A 23,891-nucleotide genomic window follows, 5' to 3' on the forward strand; every position below is an offset into this window, starting at 1 on the left:
ATACTTAAGAGTTTTATATGGTATACTTTTTAATAATGCTTAATTTTATAGTATTTTATAGTTTCAAAAAAACCCTTAGTAGTCTGTAGTAGTACTTCTAATTAAAAGTAAAATATTTTCTAATTATCATGAAACACTGTAGCTTGTAGTATTGCATATAACATAATAGATGTACAAAGTATTTTTATAATTTTCATAATTATTTCATATTTTTAAACTACTTACCTTTTATACTAAAAGGAAAAGTTTTAATATGAAAATGAATTTATAGTTTACTAGTTTTAAATTAAAAAATGATTGCTTTAGAAAGGAAAGGAGGTAATTAAAATTTAGTTAGTTGGAAATTAAGAGAGAATAAATTCTAATTTTATTTCTTTTTTACTTCCTTTGATTTAGCACTTAAACAACTTTGCCTTCTGTTTTATTGTTTACACATAGAGGGTGAGTCTAGGTTCAGGTTTCCACAAGATAGTGACAGTTTATGATTGCTTCCTTACCATTCACTTTCAAAACTGTCCCAGTAATGCTAACAAATTTCATGGTCAGCCTATATTTACAGGAACTAGGCTATTGCAGAAAATGTTAATAGATGGAGTTTTGCAAAATCAGAAGATAATTTTTAAGTCAGACATAATATATTTTGATTGAAAAGTTGTTATAGTGCTTATTTGAAAAGGCCTTTGCTAGAAACTATACTTGCCTTGGGGTCCCAGACCAGTTTTTGTATTATAGAATACACAAAGAACACATAGTAATGCAAGATTGTGTGTTGAGAATTACAGAAATCAGTGTACTACCAAGGATAGAACTTCTTTGGACAAGACATCAAGAGTAATGAGTGAACTGGGTATCTTCAGGACCTAAAGTAATTCCAGCATATAGTTGATATTCACATATGTTTTAAACTATAAAAAGACAAAGCTTTTAAAAATAGCCTGGAAATTATTTTATTTGTTATTTTGTGTTGGAAAAAATTAAAACAGCAAAGAAAAAAAAACTATAAAATCCATCTCCATAGATTCCTAGTATCTTTATAAGAATTAAATAAAGTGTTCCTGGAACACTTTATTTTTGTCTCTGTCTTCACAGATTAAGCAATGTATATCTACACTGAATTGAGATAATCAAGTGCTTTTCTAAAATTCTTTATTAGTCAGTGAAATTTATTATTCAACTTAATTTTATTTATAAACTTTAAATTCTGTGCTAGCTGAGTGCCTCATTGTGAATTATGTGATATCTCACTTATACTAATAAGACACTGTCAATGATTTATTATAGACAGTATTTTCCAAGGGGGGAAAAAAAAAAGAACAATGGAATAGATCAGTTATAATGTGCCATCATCAACACCATCACTCACAAATGCGCGATGGACTTATTTGCACATGCTGTTTTGGAGAGTACCTCTTCCAACACCTTATTCAGTAAGTAAATCATCAGCTAGATGACAGAGTCTTCCCGAAAACAATCAACTTGAAAACAAATATTGAAATATATGGTTATACCAGAAAAATGCTTGCCTTAAAAATTCAGGATATTATGGGAAGTCATTGTAGATATTCAAGATTAAGTTCAACATAAAAGCATGCACTATGTTTTGAGAGTGATACTTATCAGAGAGGTCTTACTCATCTAAAATGCTTTTGCATTTACTAGAAAAAATTAGAACATAGTGGTAACTTTTCTCAAAATATTTTATTCACTGAACTCATTTATACAGAGCCACAGATTTGGCAAAAGTTCAACACAAATCTTTCAAGTAACATGTCCTTTTTTAAAGCTCTAGCATTTTCTTCCAATCTTTTTTCAAACCAATTCCTTTTTTGCTATCTCTGTGTACCAAATAGCAAAACCTAAAAGAGACAGGAAATATCATGGATTTGTCCTGGCACTAAATAGCAGCCCAATTCCACTTTCCCTAACCGAAAGGGGAGAAAATCATGAGTGGACAATACTTTCTCCCCTCTTAAAGTACAGCATTTTTATTTAGGTTTCCATAAATTAATGCCAGACTTAATCAGAGCCTTTTAAAGTACATCTCCTCATTTTTTAATAAGGTAATTGTACATATTTATAGGTTCATTATTTTCTTCTAAGAATTGCACAAAACTAAATATTATAGAATTGAAAAGCAAGTCGGGTCAGCTCTGTTTGTTATTGATAAAATGTTTACTCCACAAATATCACTTCAAAATTATGAGGCACATTTTCTAAACAAGTGTCAAACGATGTCATTTTCTCATCGAGGTCATCAAACGTATCACAACTTTTCTACGTCAAGGGAACTTATTTTTTTCTGTGATTTTTAAATCGTTCACTAGCTACACAAGTTTGCAAGCTGACCTTCCTGCATCTCAGCTTTCCAGGATCACCAGCACACACACGGTGCGAAGAGTGTCTCTCATTTTACCCTTTTATCTCCAAGGCCTCAGAAAGACGGCCTTGCCGTAATGGAGGGAGACAGCCATTGTCGCTATCCAGCAAACATTTTTTCTCTTCTTTCTCCCTTATCAGGAGATTCCGCCTCAGCCTCTGTTCCAGCTGAAGGTGTCTAAAGAGGTAGAACAGAAAGGGGAGTGATTTTCTTTCTGATTAAAAAAAAAAAATAGGAGAGATGTTTGAAGCCCTCCCTCACTGCTTGAAGTGCTCGCTCAGTGAAGACAAATAAGAAGTGAAGTTGGTGCACTGTCTTGTGACCATTTGGGATGTGAAGCCATCTAAAGTCTGAAATCTGTATATATAAAGCACGTACAAAGTATAACATAATACAGACTGAGAGCTAATGAGTTTTCAAATAAAATACAAAGGTAAGTACTGTAAATGCTAAGTTGTGTCATTTTCCCCTAGAATTAATCACGTGTGCCCTCTGTGTAAATTATTATTTTCGCAACTCTAACTAAGAAAGAATATAACTTGTTTGAACCAAGTTATAATGTTAGTGCTAAGACTCCAATTTCTTTAATATTATATAGATATAAATGTAAAATTATGTTATCACAACCTGAGTAATTACTTTATAATTTTATGGATGCAGTTTTTTCTTTTTGTGCCATGATATAAACATAGCTATATAACTTAGAATAAAACTGTGCTAGCATTAATTACTTTTGAGAAAAAACAGTATAGTCTCTCACGATAAAAAATGAATTAATGGTTGGCTCAAAATAAGCTGTGAGATTAATTTCATTAATTTACTATAGCTGAACATTGATTTCATGTTACCTTATAAAACATTCTCTTGCTTTCTGTGTATTTGTGACAATATTTTTTAAATAATTCATCAGCTTTATTAGCCAAACAAAACATTAAAATATACAGCGTAAATAGAAATATTTTCAGTATTTGATATGCATCTACAGTTTAATCATGGGGGTGACAAGAGTTGACAGTAGTTAGGCTCACTGTGCTAGATGCATTAGATGCAGTGCCTCAGCATCAGTTAGCTCTTTCTATAAAGGGGTCTGATATTTTAATAAATAATTAGGTGACTTCAAATTACTTAATTAACAAAACTAATAAATCGCATGCCTGCCAAAATCTTTAAATTGAAACGAGATTATACAATTATTAATTCTTACATTGAATAGTTATTTCCAAATATTTTTCATTGTTGAAGAACAAGTTGAAAGAAGAGACTTACGATCAAGCTTCTTATAATTATTATTTCAGGAAATAGTTTCAGTGTAAAGAACCCTTAACTTGTTCCTTTCCTTTCCCCATTTTTCTTATGACTCCCTTCAAATGGCAGGGCAATTGCCATTGTGACTAGCGTTAACCGGTTGAAATACAGCGAGAGGCATCACAGGGCTCTGAAAAGGAGAGCGAGTTTGCTGTGCGGAGAGATCGGGCTGATGTTCTCACTAAGACATTCGGACAGATGATTATGGGTCTTCAGTCAATGCCCGAGCCGCGTCCCTGCCAAGACTTCCTCCCTCCGGTCACGGATTAGTGACCTCTGGGCACCTGCCTGTGCGAGAGCGAGAAGATGCATGTGTCCCCGTCCGAAATCCTCGGTAGTCATTCTAATCGACTGCAGTGATATCTACTGGTGACAGCGGAAAGCTGACAGCTGCAGGCCCTGTTGTTGCAGCCAAAAAGCCACTCTTGTGGAGATCTTAGATGAGTATATTAAGTACTTTTACTAGCTCAGCTGGTGAAGTTACTTTAGCTCATTTGGCATGAGCACCGGCCCGAGAATAGTAAATCAGCTCTTAAAAGTACTTCTTGTCATCTGAATTGTAAATGTTCAGTGAGCTAATACTAATCCTCCTTTATAAATAGCACTGACCCTTTAGTACTGGAGTGTCATCAAGAAACTTTTTTCTTTCATTTTGCTAACTTTTCTTTTCCTTGGCTTAACCCCATTTGCCCTTCTACGTGAGGTAAGTGGAGATCTTAGAGCAGCTCAAGATTAAATGTCAGAAAAGAAGACCACACGTGAGCAGTCCAATACGTTAGTGTGCTGGCTTACACAGTGAACTGCAGCCAGCAGCTGAAACTTTAAATTGTGTGTAGAGAAGAGCAGAGAAAAATGACTGTCAGGAAACAGAGCAAATAAAACATCCTGGTGGGTAACCCACAACATGCTACTGTTTTGGAAGTAACATCTATTGTCAAAGTTTTCTCCATATTATCTGGTTGTCCATGAGGCTCTATCTTAGATGACTTAAAGAAATAATGAAAGTTCATCATTTTTATATACTATAATTCATCACTGGTACAAACTGATCCACTTTATTATGATTTAGTCCTGCTTTTAAGTTTGATTGAATTTGTATTTACAGATTTCCTTTGTCTAACAATACATAGAATACTCCTCCAAACACATCACAGATATCCACGAAGATATCTGAAGACTCTATCTAAAGTCCAGCGTTTTTCATAGACAGGTAATTGGTGGAGGCATAAAACTTTAAGTCCTCCAGCAAAGAAAACATGCAATTAATAGTGAAGCTAATGGAGTTTTTTCTTATCTGAACTATTGACAAAATGGGCTATGTTTCATTGTCTTTTATGTACCCAGTGCCTTGAACATAGGGCAGCAGAAATAGTAGATGCTTAATAATTCATTGCCACATTAAAAAAATGAATAAATGACATTTATAAGCAGCAACACATTCTTGCCATTTCTGAACTTAATTGGAAAGTAAAATTGGCAAAATCAAATTTGGATGGTGCAGTGAAATCTACAAAAATTAAATAATGTATCTATCCTTCCTAGGATGCCCTTATAAGTGAATTTAATTGCTGTTTTATCTAATTAGAAAACCTCTAAATATCCCAAAGATTATTAAGTTTCCCTCTTTCAGCAGATTTTAATATTATCAAAGCATTATAAATTACACGATTTAAGCATTTTTACTAGCATAGTTTTGTTTGGGGTAAGTATTATTTTCTCATTAAAACCTTCTTTGTAATTTTTCCCCAAAACTATGAATCCTATTTTTCAGATATAGATCTTATTATTATCTTAATTTAAAATTAATGTGCTTATAATACTTTCTCTTCATAGGAAAAGCAGAGCAAGTCACTTTTTGCACCGCTGTAGGTTTACAAAAGAATATATCCAGTCCCTGAAAGCATGTAATTATACACAGTAAGGCCTTAAGGAGGTAATGTCTTCTTTCAACTGGGTTTCAGTTCTGTGTTCCCAAAACCAGTGCCACGGAGGTTTTCATTCTTGCTCATTTTTAAATATGCTCATGTAAAATATTTTAAATATTGCTCACTTTAAAGTGCTCAGTTAATTTGCCAAGCCCAAGGCCCACAGGAACACCATGCCCTGCCAATGCTGGAGATCACAAAAAGTATGATTAGGATAAAATAAGCAACAGAGGCTACCAGGTCTGCTCTTGAGTACAAATTCCCTCACGTACCTCAAATGTGCTCTCTGTCCCATGGCATTCACAGTAAACAAGCAAACAAACAAGAAATGTCTATAGATCATAAAACGGCATGTTTAAAAACTATACGGTTTTATAGTGCTGAATTGCTTAATTACTCAGATTTAACTCTCCCGAATGATTTCTTATTCTCTTGGCTTATAATAACACTAAAATGGATGTTAAAATTCAGAAAAACATTCAAGAAAAAAACTGAATAAAAATGAAATAATATATATGGACAATTCATGTTCTTTCCAGAATCATGGCTACAACTTGGATGTCATCTATCCTATTATTTGCTTAGTGTTATAATTAACAATAAAAGTTCCCAGTTGAAAAGTTATATGAAAATTCTGTGAGCTATATAGTCTTCGTCAATTTATTTTTTATTTTCTATCATCGTAGTTATCTGTAGTTCATCCAAACATGTGCATTATTTTTCTTAATGGCAACATGGGAAGTGGTGTTTAGAGTTTCAGTTTTCTCATCAGAGACTCAGCTTGAATCTAGGGTTCTGTTAGTTATTTTTGTCACTTGATAAAGCTCTGAATCTGTTACCCACCTACAGATATAGAAAATACCTTTAATTGAGCATTTGTATAATATTTTGCATTAATAAAAAACATTTAAATAGTAACAACAATAATAAATTCATGTTTATCTTATGTAAAGAACTGTTTTGGACTTAAGAAAATCAGTGCTATTGTTGAGGTCTATGGAGTATTTCATCAATCTTCCTTTTAATCATTTTGGAAAGTTATGGTAAAAATTTTGTAAAAAAAATTATGTTGTTGAATTTGCACAGCCTAAGAAACTTATCGTCCACCAATCCACAATAACATATAAAACTCTAGAACAGAAATATTTTCAATGATACACTTTCAATAAAAATCACCAAGGAGGAGTGTCACACTATTCTTTTGGAGCAGTTTTTTACAGTGTCACTATTTTTCTGCTGGAGGATATGTTTCATGGTAAACCAAGAATACACTATACAGTATTTTTCATTTAAAATTTTACCAAGAATTTACTAACAGAAAGTTTTTATGAAGTCTTTCGCTAAAAAGCTTACCTGATTATAAAATATCTTTGAGCGATACACTGATACACCTACAGAAATGCTTCTTTATACACATGGAAAAAGCAAAAACAAGATTGATAAGAACAGTGAAAATAAAGGTTATAAAATGAACTGATATCAGAAGAAACTAAATTTATTTTAAGAAAAAGCATATAACCTTATTTGATTGAGTTGCAACTTTGATGGGTACATTATTATGATTATATTGGGTCAAATGAATGAAAATCAGAGTAATCATATCAATGACTTTACTGAAAAGATATTTAAGGACTTAATGGAACCCAAGTTCAAATTGTGAAAAACCAAAGATCATTTTAAAAGGAACATCAGCCCATATGTCATAAACCCAATTATAAAAGGCTCTGCAAAATAGCAGCTGCAACCAAAGTATTGTGTATTGGAGTCTCTTTTATTTTTATTGTATACAGTGGTTTCTCTTGTTAAATTATAAGGGAAAATAGCATACATTGAGACTTTGGTCATCTTTAAATATAAAAAAAAAAAAAAAACACAAAAAAATTTAACTAGAAAGAGACAAAATTTGGCAAAGAAAAATCCCAAACTGAGAAGGCTGCACAAATTAGTAAAATGACAAAAAAAGTCAGCAGGCGGGCTACTACAACTTGATAGTGCTAAAACTCAAGGGATCCAGCAAAACAGTTTATTACCCACAGCACAACAAACACCAGGAGCATCAGTGTGGTACCACAGGTTTTCCTGAGCCAGAGTCCCAAAGAGAGACAAAAATGGGCCCCGATGGAGACTACACGAGGTGGGTTGTGCCACTTCAGAGGCGCCTCTAGGTTCCAGGGCTCAGCACTTTCTGTAGAAAGCAGAAAATAAGCCAGTCCTTTGCCCTGGGGAGCTAGGAGTTGCCTGGTAGTCACATGTGGTTTTCTTGACCTACTTGACTGTCCATGTGACTAGCTGCTGAAACTGCTTATTATCAGGAGATAGACCTTGCTGTTCCATACATGCAGCAAAGATGTACAAGGACACTCAGGAACCACGGCAGCCTGCTTTCCCCACAAAAGCAAACAATGTCTGCATCAAATTAACACAGAGGAATTAGACTCTGTAACATATCTACAGCGATTTAAAAAACCGGTTATTATGATGATTGGTAATCAAATGAGACTAATTGTTAGCTAATAGAGCTGACTTTTTTCACCCTTCAAAGTAGCATTCTCAATTTATTTTTCAATTTTGGGATTTTAGGGAAATGATTTCACCTGCTTAGATCTAACCTAATTTACAGACTAAATTATAAAATATAAGCATCCTTTCATTAAATTCTTTATTTAAAATTTGCATAACTTGCCCTAGCCAGTTTGGCTCAGGGTTAGAGCGTCAGCCTGCAGACAGAAGGGTCTCGAGTTCAGTGCCGATCAAGGGCACATACCAGGGCTGCAGGCTTGATCCCAGCTCCCGTCAGGGTGCGTGGGGGAGGCAGCCAATTGACGTGTCTCTATCACATCGATGTCTCTCTCTCTCTCTGTCTCTCTCTCCCTTCCACTCTCTCTGAAAAGCAATGGAAAAAATATCCTCAAGTGAGGATTAAAAAAAAAGTAAAATTTGCATAACTTCATGTATCACTATAAGAATTCTCTAGAAGGCAAAGCTCTACCTGGTTCTAACACAGGTAAGCTTATCTGTAAGTTTGGTTATGGCTCAATTACTTTACAGATGATAGGGGGGATCAAGCCATTATAAACTGAAATTTCATTATCTGTTGGCAAAGTCTAATAAATGTCATACTATGAGAAAGTCATATCTTATGAAAATGCTAATAGTGATATCAAAAATAAAATCCCTTTATAACCATGTGTGTACAAAAAAACCAAACACGCAAAATTTGAGAGTTTTCATTTTATTATATTATGAAATGTCCCTTTACTCTTCATAGTATGGTGAGGGATACATATATCTTCATGCATTTGTGATAAGGTGAAAAAACTACATGTATGTATGTACAGAGTGCTAAGAGACAGCAGAGGAGAACACTTAAAACAACCTGTGTTTGTGATGGATGGTGACCTTGAAATTATTCCTGGATATGGTGTTACATGGGCTCTTTGTAGGAGAAAGCATTGACTGAGTTGACAGGGGAAACAAGGACACTTCAAAGCAAAAGTACAATCTGAGAAACATCGATGTTGAACTAGCTGAAATGTGGCATGAAAAATTGGACTGAAGCACTAAGCCAAGTCCATGTCATAAAAGGCCCAGTATGTCATTATGCTCTGGCTTGAAGACTTTATTCATGAAGGCATAGGGGCCACACACACAAAATTAAATTGAGGTATGATATCCCATCATACAATTTTTGAAATAACATTTTTTTCAGTGGGAAAGGGATTTAAGGAACATCTTAAGTCAATCAATTTAGGAAGGAAACAGTGGTAATTACTCAAATGAGAAATGATATGATGGCTAGAACTTCATAGCTAAGTGGTTGCAATCAGATAAGGAGCACATTTGAAAAGATGGCATCATGGAAATTCTTGATAGTCAAGTAATTGTATTTGGTGAGGAATAAACAGAAGTTCAGGAGGATTACCAGCTTTAATATAGGGTGGTCAAAAGCAAGGTCAACAAGATGGACAATTTAGGGAAAAGATCAACTTGAAGACATTGTGGTGGATTGAGTCCATGCTGCCCACTGCTCACTCTTGTTTCTCTGTCATAGGGTCATGCATTCCAACTCATTGCTATATCCCTGGGGGAGGAACATAAGACCAATTTTACTGACTTTGAGCATACTCAAATGACAAGTTTTGGTCAAGGAAATGTGAGTGGACATGGCATTTACCATGACCTCATTCAGGCAAGTTTTAAATGTTACTGTGATGTATGGCTTGGGTCTTGCATAACTAACCTCTACAATAAGAACACCCAGAGAGCGGTTCCAGAATTAGAAGACATTCAGAATCCAATCAAGCTTAACAGAGACACAATTGACCAATGACCCTCATGTAATGTAAACAAGAAATGTAAGTTACCATAATCCAATGTGAAAATGGGGTTGTTTGTTATATAACAAAACTTAACTAATCAGCAAATTTATTTGCTTCAGTTTAACATGTCAGGTTTGAGTTACTGACTGAGGAATCTATGAAAAATTCCAATAAAGGTCATTAGGTGCAGCAGATACAAAAATAATAAAATAAGAGGCAGAGAATGAAGATAAAAAGAGAAAAAGGTACCTCCCAAACTGTTTTGTCTGTAGTAAAGATGATCGTTAAAATGAGTGCTTTTTTCTTGGCAGTAGATAAGAAGACATCTGCAACACCTCTGTCTGAAGAGCTATCAGAGTGCAGCTCTAAATTTCAGTTTCCAAAGTGAAAAACCTTGGCTCCAATAAAAGGAAGAGCAAGGATGCAAGTAGCCGAGACGATGAGTAGGCTTGTGTTCAGTGAATTAGCTTTGTACAATATGACTTCGGAAATCCCACTTTACATCATTATACCTACTGTCTCTCTAGAAGTATCAGTGCACTGGAAATGTTTTTGTTGTTTTTTAATTTTGAAGACTAATCTAGGAGTGATATCAGAAAAGTAGTTGACTGCTTTATTAATGACATATAAAGTATTAAGAGGTTTGATTTTTAAGAAACATTGACTTTCATTTGATATTAATCTATTGTGGCCTTAAGCATTAGGTGGATGAAAGCAGCCCTTGGAAATTTTCCTGTGTGAGTTCACAACATTAAAGTGTTCCAGTGTCTCATTATTAAGGGGGTTAAGCTCTTATTTTATCAGTAATGTGGATTAATTTTATCTTTTCCCAGCCCTCTGACCTCCTAGGATTAATTCAGCTGTAAGAGAATGAACCATTTATGGAATGATAACCTTACCAAAAATAAAGTTCATCTGGGTTCCTGGGTTATTCATGTGAATACTTTCCTTCTATTGTAAATATCCAATTTAATAGGCAATTTCTAGAGGTGACATGGCCTGCCTTTCTTATAAAAGTTACAAGTATGTCTGAACATATAATATTTACACCCAAAGACTTAAGGAATCAAAAAATGAAAATAAAAAGACTCGAGTTTATTTGTTAGTGCTTTCAAGGAAGAACAATCTCTTCTTTGTTTCTGTATCTCTGATATCTAACCAGGTCATGTCATATAATAAGCATTAAAGAAAGGATTAAAGAATGCATTTCTCAGCCAAGATAGTGCAATAATTTGCAATGATATATAACACTACATAAGAAGTGCCAGTACAGTTAATGAGTTGACTGATTAATAAGTTAATTAGCCCTAGCTGATTAGACTCAGTGGTTTGAGTGTCTGCCCAAGGACTGAAGGATTCCAGCTCTTGCACATCAGTGTTTCTCTCTTTCTCTCCCTTTCTCTCTCTCTTTCTCTCTCTCTCCACCTCCCACTCTGAAAAACAGTGGAAAAAATATCCTTGAATGAGCATTAAAAATATTAAATAAATAAATAAACAGTTAATTAGTGCATAATTTTTGAGATATAGAAAACTTTGAGTCTGGCACCAGACACCAAACCAGGGATATGTGGAAAGCTGTATTCAAGCTATCCAGGTTGAGCAATGCTGTGCAGAAAATCAAGTTATCCTAGAGAGGTGAGGGGAAATACTTCTTTCACAATGTGAGCTGGAGGTCAACTTTCAGAAATCCAAACCAGAAAGAAAATCATATAACGGGATTATTTGTTTGTTTGTTTGGTGTTGAGTTGTATGAGTTCTTTATATATTTTAAGACCTTGTCAGAGCTATTGTTTGCAAATACCTTCTCACATTCTGTTGGTTGCCATTGTTTTTTTAACTTTATTTTTATAGTTGATACTATTACAGATCCTCCTCCCATCGCCCACTTTCAGTTAACTCAAATAACAGAAGCCATGAGGCCTGCAGGTTTACATAATTAAAATTACAGAAAATAAAATATGTGGAATTATCCATGTTGAAATCTAAAACAGATACATACAAAAATAAAATTTAATTAGAATTCATTAATATTTTTTCAATGTAATATAATACAACTATAGTTTAGAATCAATGATAGATTTCTAATGTTAAAAACATTTAATTTAATTATGCTCTTTATACTATAAATAAACAAAAAATGTAGATCGTGTGCTTTTTACAACATTGTTTAAAGCTATTAAAATATTTTCACTTATCAGTATTTAAACATTCATCATGATCTGTAGAACAAATAGATGGAAAAATAAATTACAATAAAAATTTTATTGTGCATTGTTATTGACGGCTAATATCGTGGAAATTTTTTTTACATAAAAATAAATTATTAAAGCATTTAATAATGATAAATCACCTTATTTAAATATTTGGCATGTTAAAGGTTCTTAATAAATTAATATAGGAACTAATAGACATGTTTACTCACTCATCTTTCAAGTATAATTTGAATCCTATGTTTCAATTTGAAAACTACTTTTTCTAAATAGATAAAAAACATATTTTTAGTGGTTAATGCAATGAGTTAAAGAACTATTATTGTATAACATGTTTAAGATATGATCTGCCATTTTAATGATAACCAAAATAAGCACACACACACACACACACTATAAAAAAGTAGTCAAACTTTTAGCTTTCCTATCATTTCAAAGTTTGATATTCTTTTATAACAATAATCAGTACCACAACAAAAACAGCAGCATTTAATGGCACTATTAACTCAAGAACCTAAAACAGCAACTACATTAATTATATTCATTATATTTAATTGAACATAATCATCTAACCTAACAATTCCTTGTGCACTAATTAATAAAACAGCATGTTTTCTCTATCAAAAATGTATAAAAATAATCTTTCTTTAGTAGATCATTTTTTGTAAAAATATGTAAACCACAATTTTGTGTATACAGTAGATAATGAATTACATTTAATTTTAATATTATAATTTTAATGTACCTTAATGTTATATTCTTAATGAAAATTACTTAAGGATATAGTGTCATCCTTTTAAACAACAAAAGCAAATGTTTTCCAATAATTATTTGAAGATTTTTACTGCTCTTGTTAGCATGTGATTTGGGAGAAGTTGTTACTCTTGATATTTATTCCAATTGTCATTTCTTTCATCAAATGCCCTAACCAAACCCTTTCAACTTCACCACAAGTACATGATTTTGTGTCCCACCTAAGAAAATATTTATTTCAACATTGCCTCTACAAATAAGCTAAACTAAATATACTCATAGAATTATATTTTTACATCTCTCTCAATGAAAAACATGACCCTCCTCTTCCAAATTTCTGTCCCCAGTGAAACAATTCTTGACAAAGTTAATAATGACTACCATTATTATGATATTCCACTGATAGTTTTTTATTTCTTTTTTATATCTTTGCAACAACTGATTGTAGTTTTCATCTCAAACTCCTTCCTCTTGCTTACCCTCCAAATTCCCAACTTCTTCATGAGATCTCTTTCATGTTCAACATCAACTTCACCACCACCTTGGAAATCCATCTTCCTTTCCATCATGTGATTTCTCTTAGTTTTTACATTATATTTTTTCAAATCCATAGATTTTTGAAAACTGTATGCCAATATCTCCCCAAATAATATGTATTTTTTCTCCCAATATACAGGCCACATATGATAACGATCATAAGAAAAGAATCTCCAAATGCCAACTAAGGAGAAAACACTATAAAATCCATTATGTTTAATATAACCAAATATTTTGGTATTAAATATCTTGTTTAATGAGAATGGTGAGGATCAAAGAATTTAAGTCGCTTACGTTTTCACAGCTTATAAACTGTAAAACCATGATTGAAATTTTAGTTTGATTAAAAACACTAGTTCTTATCAAGGTAGGTTGCTTCTCTATATCTAAAAGACAAAGGGATGTCCTATATATCTAACAGGAAACTCAAACCAATTCAAAACATAATTCCATCATCTCTATTCTTCTACCTTCTCGAATAAAAGCAAACCTCCTCATGCCTTCTCTATCACAGCGAGTGGTGCTGCATTGCACGCACTCATTCAAGCCCCAAATCAGTGAATCGTATGGACTCCTTTATATATAATCTGTACACAATTCCTATTGCTTCTCTTAGATATATTTTTAAACCTAATCTCTCCTCTATTGAGAAGATGACCTTTGATGCTGCTTTTATTTCTGGCCAGCAGCAGCCTAAAGACTTTTCTCTCTGCTTCTGAACTTTCTCCTCTGCAATCCATTTCCCACATGAGAGTGGATGTGTGTTTTTTAAATCATAAGTCAGATCTGGATACTTGTCTCCTTGAAATAATCCATTGCAATTGGAATCAAAACTAAATTTCTTAAGATAGTCTACAAAGGACTAAATGAAATGGTCCTTGAACACCTGTCAACTTGTGCTTTGCCAATCCCAACACCCCACCCCAGACCCCTGTTTAATCCTCTGCTACAACAATTAGCTTAAGGGTTTTCTACTTGATTTAGGATATTCACTTCAGGCTGGCCGGCATGGCTCAGCAGTTGAGCATTAACCTATGACCCAGGAGATTGTAGTTCGATTCCCAGTCAGGGCACATACCTGGCTTGCGGGCTCGATCCCCAGTCGGGGGTGTGCAAGAAGCAGCTGGTCAATGACTCTCTTATCATTAATGTTTCTATCTCTTCCTCTCTCTGAAATCAATAAAGATATATATATATATTTTAAAAATACCTTATTTGCCATTTAGCTCACAAATTACACATTTACATTTACCCACTCTACACTAGATTCTTCCTCCAGCAATTTTCTGTTAAAATATCCTGATATATTTTCCTTCAAGCACATTTTACTCTATGAAAATAACAGTTACATATTTGTTAATTTATTACATCCTGCCAATAGAATGTAAAGTCTAGGAAAACATAAATCACATTCATCCCGGATTCTGGATTCTTAAAAAAGTATCTGGAGCAATTCTAATACTTATCAAATATATAAAAATACTTCAGTGTCATTCTAATGCTTAATTTGAAAAAGAAGGCTCATTTATAATTAAGTCATTTAAAATTTTATTATTTTTAATTTGTGTACAGCAGTTTGTTGAAATATCCCTTTGACTTCAAAGTTACTATCTCTTCTGCCATTTCCTACTCTTTCACCTATATAGTTCATGGTTTTCATTCCAGACAGAGCTCACATATTACCTGAAATAGGAAGTATTATCTGGCCTTTAACTTAATTAGATATAGCTATCATATACTATAAAAAAGAAGTTCATGTAGAACTCTCAAAGGACTTCTGTTACTTTTGGAATATAATATAGATGTTAAAAAATATACAGAGCCTTGTATTTCCAGGAACATGGCTAGGAGCTTGCTTTGCTATTATGATAAAGAATAGAATAGCATAGAATAGAATAGAATAGAATAGAATAGAATAGAATAGAATAGAATAGAATAGAATAGAATAGAATAGAAATTTATAATAGAATAGAAAATTTAGAACAGAATAGAAAATTTAGAACAGAATAGAATAAGAATAGAATAGAATAGAGAATAGAATAGAATAGAAGAATAGAATAGAATAGAATAGAATAGAATAGAATAGAATAGAATAGAATAGAATAGAATAGAAGAATAGAATAGAATAGAATAGAATAGAATAGAATAGAATAGAATAGAATAGAATAGAATAGAATAGAATAGAAGAATAGAATAGAATAGAATAGAATAGAATAGAATAGAATAGAATAGAATAGAATAGAATAGAATAGAATAGAATAGAATGTATTAGAGCTGCTTCTTCCATTGAAAACCATTAAAATAAATTGAGAGGACAAAACAAAATTTTCTTGCCCAAATCCAAGTGAAAGCAAAATACATAGAAGTAAATTACTTTTGAGGTTTCTTCTGTCATGAGACTATTTCCTAACCCCAAGAACTTGCTGTGTGTACCCAGGCAGCACAATCCAAGAAGCCACATGCATGATATATTCCACGTGAGCTGTGGTCTGAATCCCATAACTGTGGGATCCCAAAGTCTACCCCTCAATATACCAATGTACCAAATTAAGTTTCTCCACCACTCATTGCCAGGAGATTGCCAGGAATTGCTTTACCTTCAGCAGATCTGCAGGACGGAAGAGGACGCTCCATAGAAGTTGTAACCAACAGAGCTAAACAGGTTACAATTCATTATGTTAGCACATTCCACTTCATAATAATTTGAACTTTGTAATAAATTAAAACTAAGTTTCATCAAGCAATTGCGTTTATCCCTATAAATGGGAAATAGAAGAAAGATAGGATAAAACACGTTGCTCAATGTCACAGAGCCGGCAAATGGCAGTTAAATTAGCCAAGGCAGCGACTGGCTAAGTCATTATACTGCTCCCAGTTTCATGTTGCTGCCCCAAGTATCACTTGCAAATTCTGATTGCCAAATTCATAACAAAAAGTTGTATTCCTACACTCACTTTAGATTTTATGAAATTACAATGTCATGGCAAAAGTGTGTGTGTGTGTGTGTGTGTGTGTGTGTGTGTGTGTGTGGTATACGAGGTGTGAATGAGTATTAATTTTCTTTCAGAATCCTGTGGTGATTTTCTGATGTTAAATTCAAATACTTATACATTTTATAAACCACATTTACAAAATAATAATGTTAAGATAGTTGAATAAATAAAAAGCTAAAAATAGAGCACACATTATATTCCTTATAAGTTTTCCATTTTATAGATAGATGAATATAGACAATATAATAACATGTAATAGATGTGTGGATATATGGATATATAACATTTTCTGAGTTTCTTTATAATATAGTCAATAAATTCCTTCTTGTTTATCCATGTTTATTTTTAAAGTAAAAATCCTCAATTTGTTTTTAAGTAATCTATAACATCATGGGAACATTCCAATATGAACATGATCTTAAAGGAGGAAAACAAAATGACGCTCTCTTAGAGACAAGGGCTACACTGCGATGCCACTCCTACTAACCATAAAGCATGTCCAAATAGAAGTCAAGCAAAGAGAGGTTGGAGCATAATGGTATTAACAGTAAGAAATAGAACAAGTTAAGAGATTTTAGTCAAAATGCTTGCTGTTGATAAATTTGATAACAATGCTGGTCTAAAATAATTGATTAGTTTAAATCCAATAGAAAATATAGGAGTAAAAGAAAAGGGAAAATCCTTAACTCTTCTGAATTGTAACTTAACATTGTAACCTTACCCGTTTGCACAATCCTTCTCAACCACACGTGTTTTATTTGACTTGTCAGTATAGTCTTTTGGCCATTACAAGTTAAGGAATAGCCTTATATTCTGGAATACCTTACTCCTGTAACAGACATTTAAAAGCAGAGTAGTATAACCATAGCATCTGAGACATGTCAAATGGATTGTTGAATATCTCTATCATTCAATGACCTCTTTCTACGTGGTAGTTATGTTCTCTTCACTTTAACATCTCCTTGAACAACCATGTGGTAGCAAGCCAATTATTCTACAAACACTTTCTCTTTAATTTCTCATAAATACAGAGCAGATCAAAGACAGGACATGCTTTGACTTGATAGCTATGCCTGGACCCCTAATCCCTCTGGGAGTTTGCCTTAGGAATGCTGACCATTCTCATGTCCAAGGAACGTGCTGAGCTGTTTTTAACACCATAAAAAATTAACTGTCTTGTTGTCAGACTTCAAGATCCTGGAAGGAGACACACTGACCATACACTCTGCAGCCCTTATTCAGCCCCCCTTCCTTCTTGCACGTAGCCCTTCTTCTTTATCCCTGTATAATCAGTCAGCTAGTAGGAGATGTTAGAGCAGAATTTTCAGGATGATGTGCTGCTCTCTCCATACCGCCGACATTATTGGAATAAACTCTCATATATGATTTAACTTTGTCTCTGCTTTATTTGACTCAAGTGGTGACAGGTGACCCCGGACCTGTTCTGTGTCTGGTTTCCGTTAGAGGCGAGAAATTCAAGTAACTGAGAAGTCATATTGTTGGATAAATTGGCAAGTTCAGTATTAATACTGTGACACATGGGCCATCATTTCCAATATATAGTAGCTATTATTGGTGCTTAGGGGTAAAAGACATTTTATCCTAATGGCATGGGCCTTAAATGGTAAAGGTTTATAAAAGTTTATCAAGAAATAACAGCATGCAAGCTGCTAAGAAAATGAGATAATTTACCATACTTTGGACAGTGATGTAGTACTCAGAGCGTGAAGAACTAACAATTCCACCGAAGGGGAAGGCAGAGAAGTAGTCTCCTCAGGAGAATGCTAGGCTTGTGTTAATATAAGATGTATGAGACATGTTAGTTGAAGAGATTGAACAGATAAGAGCCTTCATTAAGCCTGAAAAGCGACTTTAGAGGCAAATAAAAATGCTATCTAACTTGGTAAGAAGGCCATGAATTTTTCTTTAACATTTTTACCACCATTACCAAAGGGAACCAAATTTTATCTGGAGAAATATATCACTCCAGAACTAATTTTCAGGGTTTTTTAGTTTTTCTAAGTGCCTATCCTAGTGAAAAATTGGACTAAGTATATAGAATGATCTGCAAATGCTCTTTAACCACTGAATTACACCCATATAATTATAACTTATACTCAGGACTTTTTAATGAAGACTTTTTAATAAAAAAGAACTATAAATGTTGTTTTGTTTTCCAAATAAAAATCAAATTCCAAGCTAACCACTACATGATACTGTGTGACAAGTCAGTTTCAATGGCAAAGTACCATAAATTATAAAATATATGGTTACCACACATATTAAAGAAGATGTTAATTATTCTAGTTTAAATTTGTGTCTTTAGGATATTACAAAGTAAACTTCTTAATAAATTTCATAACCACCCTATAACTATCACCGTTAAATTGCATAACATTTTATTTTAAAAGTATAAATTTTCAAATAAATATTTTAAAATGTGTCAAAATTTTCATACACTTATTTGATTTTTTAAAAATTTTGAGATAGAAATAAAGTCACTGGAAACAGCCTTACTTCTACCAATTTCTTAACCTATTGTATAGAATGGCATAAAATAAATTCCTAATTATAGCTGGAATCAACTCATGTTAAAAAACAATAACAAAAAATCAGTCAACCAATCAGATACTTCGCAGTTGGTTTGCATGATTGTTATCAGGGAATTGAAGAGCCTCTGATATATATCCTTGGTATAACTCTCATGCAACTCTGGAAGTTAAATGTAAATTAGAAATTAATTGAAACAAATGGTATGTTATTATTTAAAAGCAAATACATAATTTTAGGAGTATAGATATATATGTTAACTGCTTTTATACATTAATGTTCAGAGAAAAATATTTTGAGTTTTAACTTTTAAAGCTCAAAAACTGAGAAAAATATTTTACAACTTTACCAAATAAATCAGCTATGTGGAATGCATGATAACATTCATCAGTCATGGCACATCATATTTTATTTCTATCGGGCACATTTATTCAACATAAAGAGATCAAGCAGAGAGAATAAATGACAAATATTTCTTCAGACACCATTTGACCCAGCAAGTGTTAGACTCTGCTGGCAAATCACAGTGGCTGTAAATAATGGGGTTAATTGCAGGCTTTTTTCTGCTTCAGAAACTCAGTTGTGCTCATCAAGAGAAAAAAAAAAAAAAGTTCAACAGTAATGTTACATTAATAAGTAATCTCAATGATGTTCATCATTACTGTTGTTTACGAAAACTAAAGCCTGCTGCTGGGGGGGGAAAAAACCACAAAACCTTTGGTTTTGAACTGAGGGCGAAAGAAATCAATCTAAAGGGACATATTTAGTATATAGCGATGGATTTTCCAACCCCCTGGTTTCTAATACTGGTCAGATATAAGAATACTTTTTAAAGTTCAGGCTCCCAGTTCTCGTCAACATCTTAATTAAATAAGACTCTTTGGAAGTAGATCCCTGGCTTCAGTATACTTTTCAAAAATACCTTCAGATGATTCTTATGTGCATCAGGTTGACAACCTATGGTCTATAATACCCTCTTCTTTCCTAAAATAGTCTAATCTATGAAGCTGTGTGGTCAGCAAAATATTATCAATATTTTCTTTATTACAAATCACTCAGCTAGATCTGTTCTTAATCAAAACAGCCTAATAGCCCGTTGCAGGTGCATACCAACCCCATGATGAAAACTAGCATTCCAGATAAGAGCTTCCAGCATGCACAGGCTTGTTATTTCAAGTTGTCATGTATCTTGAAGGCTCATCTTTCAAAGTATGAAAAGATAACAACGAGCTGTCTTCCCATAGAGCACTGTGGAGGAACTCCTAATTATTTTATTACATGAGTGATCACAAAAGGTATCCTTCTCAAGGAATGACAGCACAACACCGAAACAAAACTTGTTACCAAGCACCAATGATGAAGAACATTAGAGTTCGTCTCCTAACCAGTGTGCGCACTGGTCATGCATAAGTGCTCCCGGGAGACAAAGGCCCACCTACAAGAGTCTGAATCTCTGGCCCAGACTTCTGCTATGGCCCTCGCTTTAGGGACTTACCTACTGAGCAGACTTTTGTAAAACTAGCAACAAATCTGACATCTATAAAGAAAAAAAAGTAGACAAGAGAGTATCTAATTAAGGAGAAGGAAGATATAAAAAGTGGAAACTTACAAACCCTACAAAAAAAACATAAACATTCAGTGGCATATAGAACACTGCTAAGAATAAAACTTATAAAATAACACAGAAATTCATCAAAAAGCCATTTCCAGTCTAGGCTGCTCTGATGTGCTAACATCCCTGATATCATCTGATACGTTTTGCCTTTCCTAGAAACTGAGAGTTTTGAGTTATTTTACAAAAAGGCAAAAACAAACCATTTTGTAACCTGAGTTTCTCTAATAGGAAAAAACACCAGAGTAAATATGGCTTATACTTTCATGGCTAAATATTTTTATTTTTACTTCAAGTAGAAAATATCGATTTGGTCACATTTTCAAAAGTAAGATGTGGATAAAAAGTAAGGTCACTATGTATAGTAAGAGAAAAAAAGCTAAATTAAAAACAACAACAAGAAAAACTGATTAATTTTGTTGTTCATGGAAGGAGTTCCAATATTGGTTTCAACATATCCTAAAATAATATTGCTTCATGGCAGTTATTTTTTTTAATAATCCAAAGCAATTCTCTTCTATGGAAGTCTGTAAGTAAACTGAAGTGAATTTGATAACATGTTTTGTAAATTAGGACAACAAAACCTTAGCAATATTAGCAAACACTTTATATATAGACAATTTTCACAGTGTTCAAATTTCTCCATATCAATCAAACTCTTATAAAAACCACAGAGTAATATATTATCTTAATTTTAAAATGACACAGGATGATTAACTGCCCAAAATCACATAGCTAAGGAATAGGATCCAAACTCAGGCATTTCAAATAATGAATATTGCAGAGCAAGTTTGCAAATAGTTTGCAAAATTCCTTTCCTGTTTTTGGTGTTATTGTTTTTCTGTGAAAGTCAAATTCAGAAAAGAAACAGTGGAGACAAACTTCTTGACATCTTTAAAGCTCACTTCCACATTCAGAGCGTATATTGGGAGTGCAGAGGAAGTCACTGTCACTTTCCCTCCCTGCTTGCCTCTTCCGGTTCCCAGACCTGATCATTAGAATGTAGTCACTTTGCTCTAGACAGATCTCTAATTATCAGAAGGAGTTTCATAGAATTCTAAAATAACAGTAATTATAATTTTAAACACTTAAAATAATTACATGTCATATAGCACTGGGAACAGAAGGGGATTTCGGGCTATGAACTGTAAAGTTGGAAGGTTTCAGCCCATCCAAAGTGCCAGAAATAATTATTACAGAATTTCAAGGTGAAATTAACCAAGAACAACACATTTTCTCTCAGAATTGATGGGATACTTTGAGAGAGTCACATCTAGGTTTCAATTTAGTGTATGGATTTCTATTTAGTGTATGAATCGTGTATTAAAAAATCTTAAAACAAGAAGTGATTATAATGGAATCAAAATCCCTTGGCAAGATGCTTAAATGGAGCACACTGTTTAAGTCAGTGTTCACTCACTGTGATGGGAGCTTTATTTGAAATGCACATTGCCAATCACTTTGAAAGACAAATCTGAAAACAGAGAGTGTGTCGTGCATGACAATATTCAGCCGAAGAACTTTTATTACTTCTTGTTAATAGCAACATATCTTAAAAGGATAGAAACTAACTCTACTCAAATGCCTTATAAAATGTAGTATTAATCTAGTATTAACTCTCATGTGGTTGGAGCATATTGTGTAGGTTTGAAATATTCTAATTTACAATTATCTCTGACTTTACTTTTTTCTTCAACTATAGAGGCCTGTGTACACTTATAGACTGAAAGACAGGTTTCCCCCACTATCCTTTTTAGAGTTCTTAGTAACCTACCAAATCATACCAAATAACACATAAAACCTAAAATAACACTAACTTACAGCAAAACCAGTGCCATTATCACTGCAAAACAAACACTAATGTTCATTTACTTTCTGCTTTTTTCCCTAAAACTGAAAATCTCTTTGGATTTCCTTTGCTGAGTGAAAATAGAGACTAACGTAGTAGGTCTTTCATAAAAGCAAAATGGCATAATGTGGATTTCCAAAAACCAGGGAATGTCTGTTTTTCAAAGTAAGCTAAAAGACTGAAATAATCATATTAAAGGACTTCTAACTTTAGCGCTGACAGGTAAACAGCTTGGAAGTTGTCACTCCTGCCCTCGCCACCACCACCACCACAAGATAAAGACACGAAAACAATGCCTTTGTGGGACCCATCAGAGAACTGGGGAAGCAGTCAGAGGGGAAAAGGTGAGAGGGCCTGGGTGAAAGAAGGTGAAGAAATTAGCCAAAGAACATACATGCATAACCTACAGACAGACACAACAGTGTGGTGAAGGCCAGAGGGAGAGGGGCAGGGGCTGGGTGGAGGCGTACGAAAGGAGAGAAAGAGAGGACAGCTGTAAAAACAAACAAACAAAAAAACAAAAACAGAACAAAACAAACAATAAAACCCTACTAATTATATAATGAATGTCTATGACTTCAGACATAATAAAAACCCATTATTTTAAAATATATATATTTTTTAAAGCAATAGTAAAAAGCCATTATTGGTTTTCAAGCTGGTCAACAGCATAATAATAGGAGAATTTTAAGAACATTATTCTAACAGCAGTATGTAGGATGGATGTTTATCAATAAACTAATTGAGAGTTGATATTCCCATTAAGCCACTGCTAAAAGCTACTGGAGATAATGTGTTGTTGTTATATAGTCAGTTAGGCAGATGCAGAGCAAGGACTAAGGGCCAGGAACACAAACTCACCAGGGCAAAAAGCCCTGGATGCCTAACAAGGGGCAAAGCTGGGAAAACAAAAACCTTGTCCCCAGGGTCACCTATCCTCCCCTAGGATATCAATAGTCATGCATTTTGGACCCCCTGATTTCTTATCAGTAGTGATGCAATTTAAATCCTCTGAGCTTTAGCTCCATAAAGATAATGTCTAGGCTTCCATTGTATTTCAGTTCCAGGCCCAGAAAAGCAGCAAAACCAGGCAAGTGGCACCATGGCTGCCTCAGGACCAACTTCATTGACGCATGATCCCCTGCCCTGGCACCAACCAATCAGTGGAGACCACAACCTTGAAAGATCACACCTGGAAAGCTGATGAATATTCTATTGAGACCCTCCCCTGAGAGCTCCCCTAAGGTTTCCACCTGGGAAAAAAAAAGAGATAAATATGTTCAGGATGAAAAACCCAGTGCACGCTCTCACCCATGCCATTCCCTTTCCCCCTTCTTTCCTCTAAGGGACCCCATGAGAAGTGCAACCAAGGGAGCCATGGGCAGCAGCAGCTCATCCCCCCTGAACACTTACCCCCTGAACCTGTCTCCGAGGCTCCCTTTTCTCTGACTTCCCAGGGAG

The 23,891-nt window shown here is 33.9% G+C and overlaps 1 protein-coding gene across 18 annotated transcripts in view; it reads right to left on the reverse strand.

Moving 5' to 3' along the window:
- Nucleotides 1-1,678: 1,678 nt before the first annotated feature.
- Nucleotides 1,679-23,891, reverse strand: part of LOC308555554 (uncharacterized protein) — a 67,534-nt gene continuing 45,321 nt past the window's right edge. For 5 of the 18 annotated variants that reach the window (XR_013998561.1, XR_013998562.1, XR_013998564.1 and 2 more), the window contains 3 exons: nt 16,024-16,080; nt 14,505-14,596; nt 1,681-2,554 (listed from right to left, as the gene is read on the reverse strand). Coding sequence is in view for 6 of the 18 variants with exons in the window: in XM_081133959.1 (XP_080990085.1) it covers nt 2,477-2,554; nt 14,505-14,596; nt 16,024-16,080 (227 nt within the window). In the remaining 12 variants the exon portion in view is untranslated. Of the gene's footprint in view, nt 2,555-8,826; nt 9,689-14,504; nt 14,597-16,023; nt 16,081-23,891 lie in introns of those variants that run through there. The other 13 variants (XR_013998567.1, XR_013998568.1, XR_013998570.1 and 10 more) reach the window with 5 other exon arrangements.

This window comes from Miniopterus schreibersii (genome assembly GCF_964146895.1).
Source record: "Miniopterus schreibersii genome assembly, chromosome: 4".
NCBI classification, from domain to species: Eukaryota; Metazoa; Chordata; class Mammalia; order Chiroptera; family Miniopteridae; genus Miniopterus; species Miniopterus schreibersii.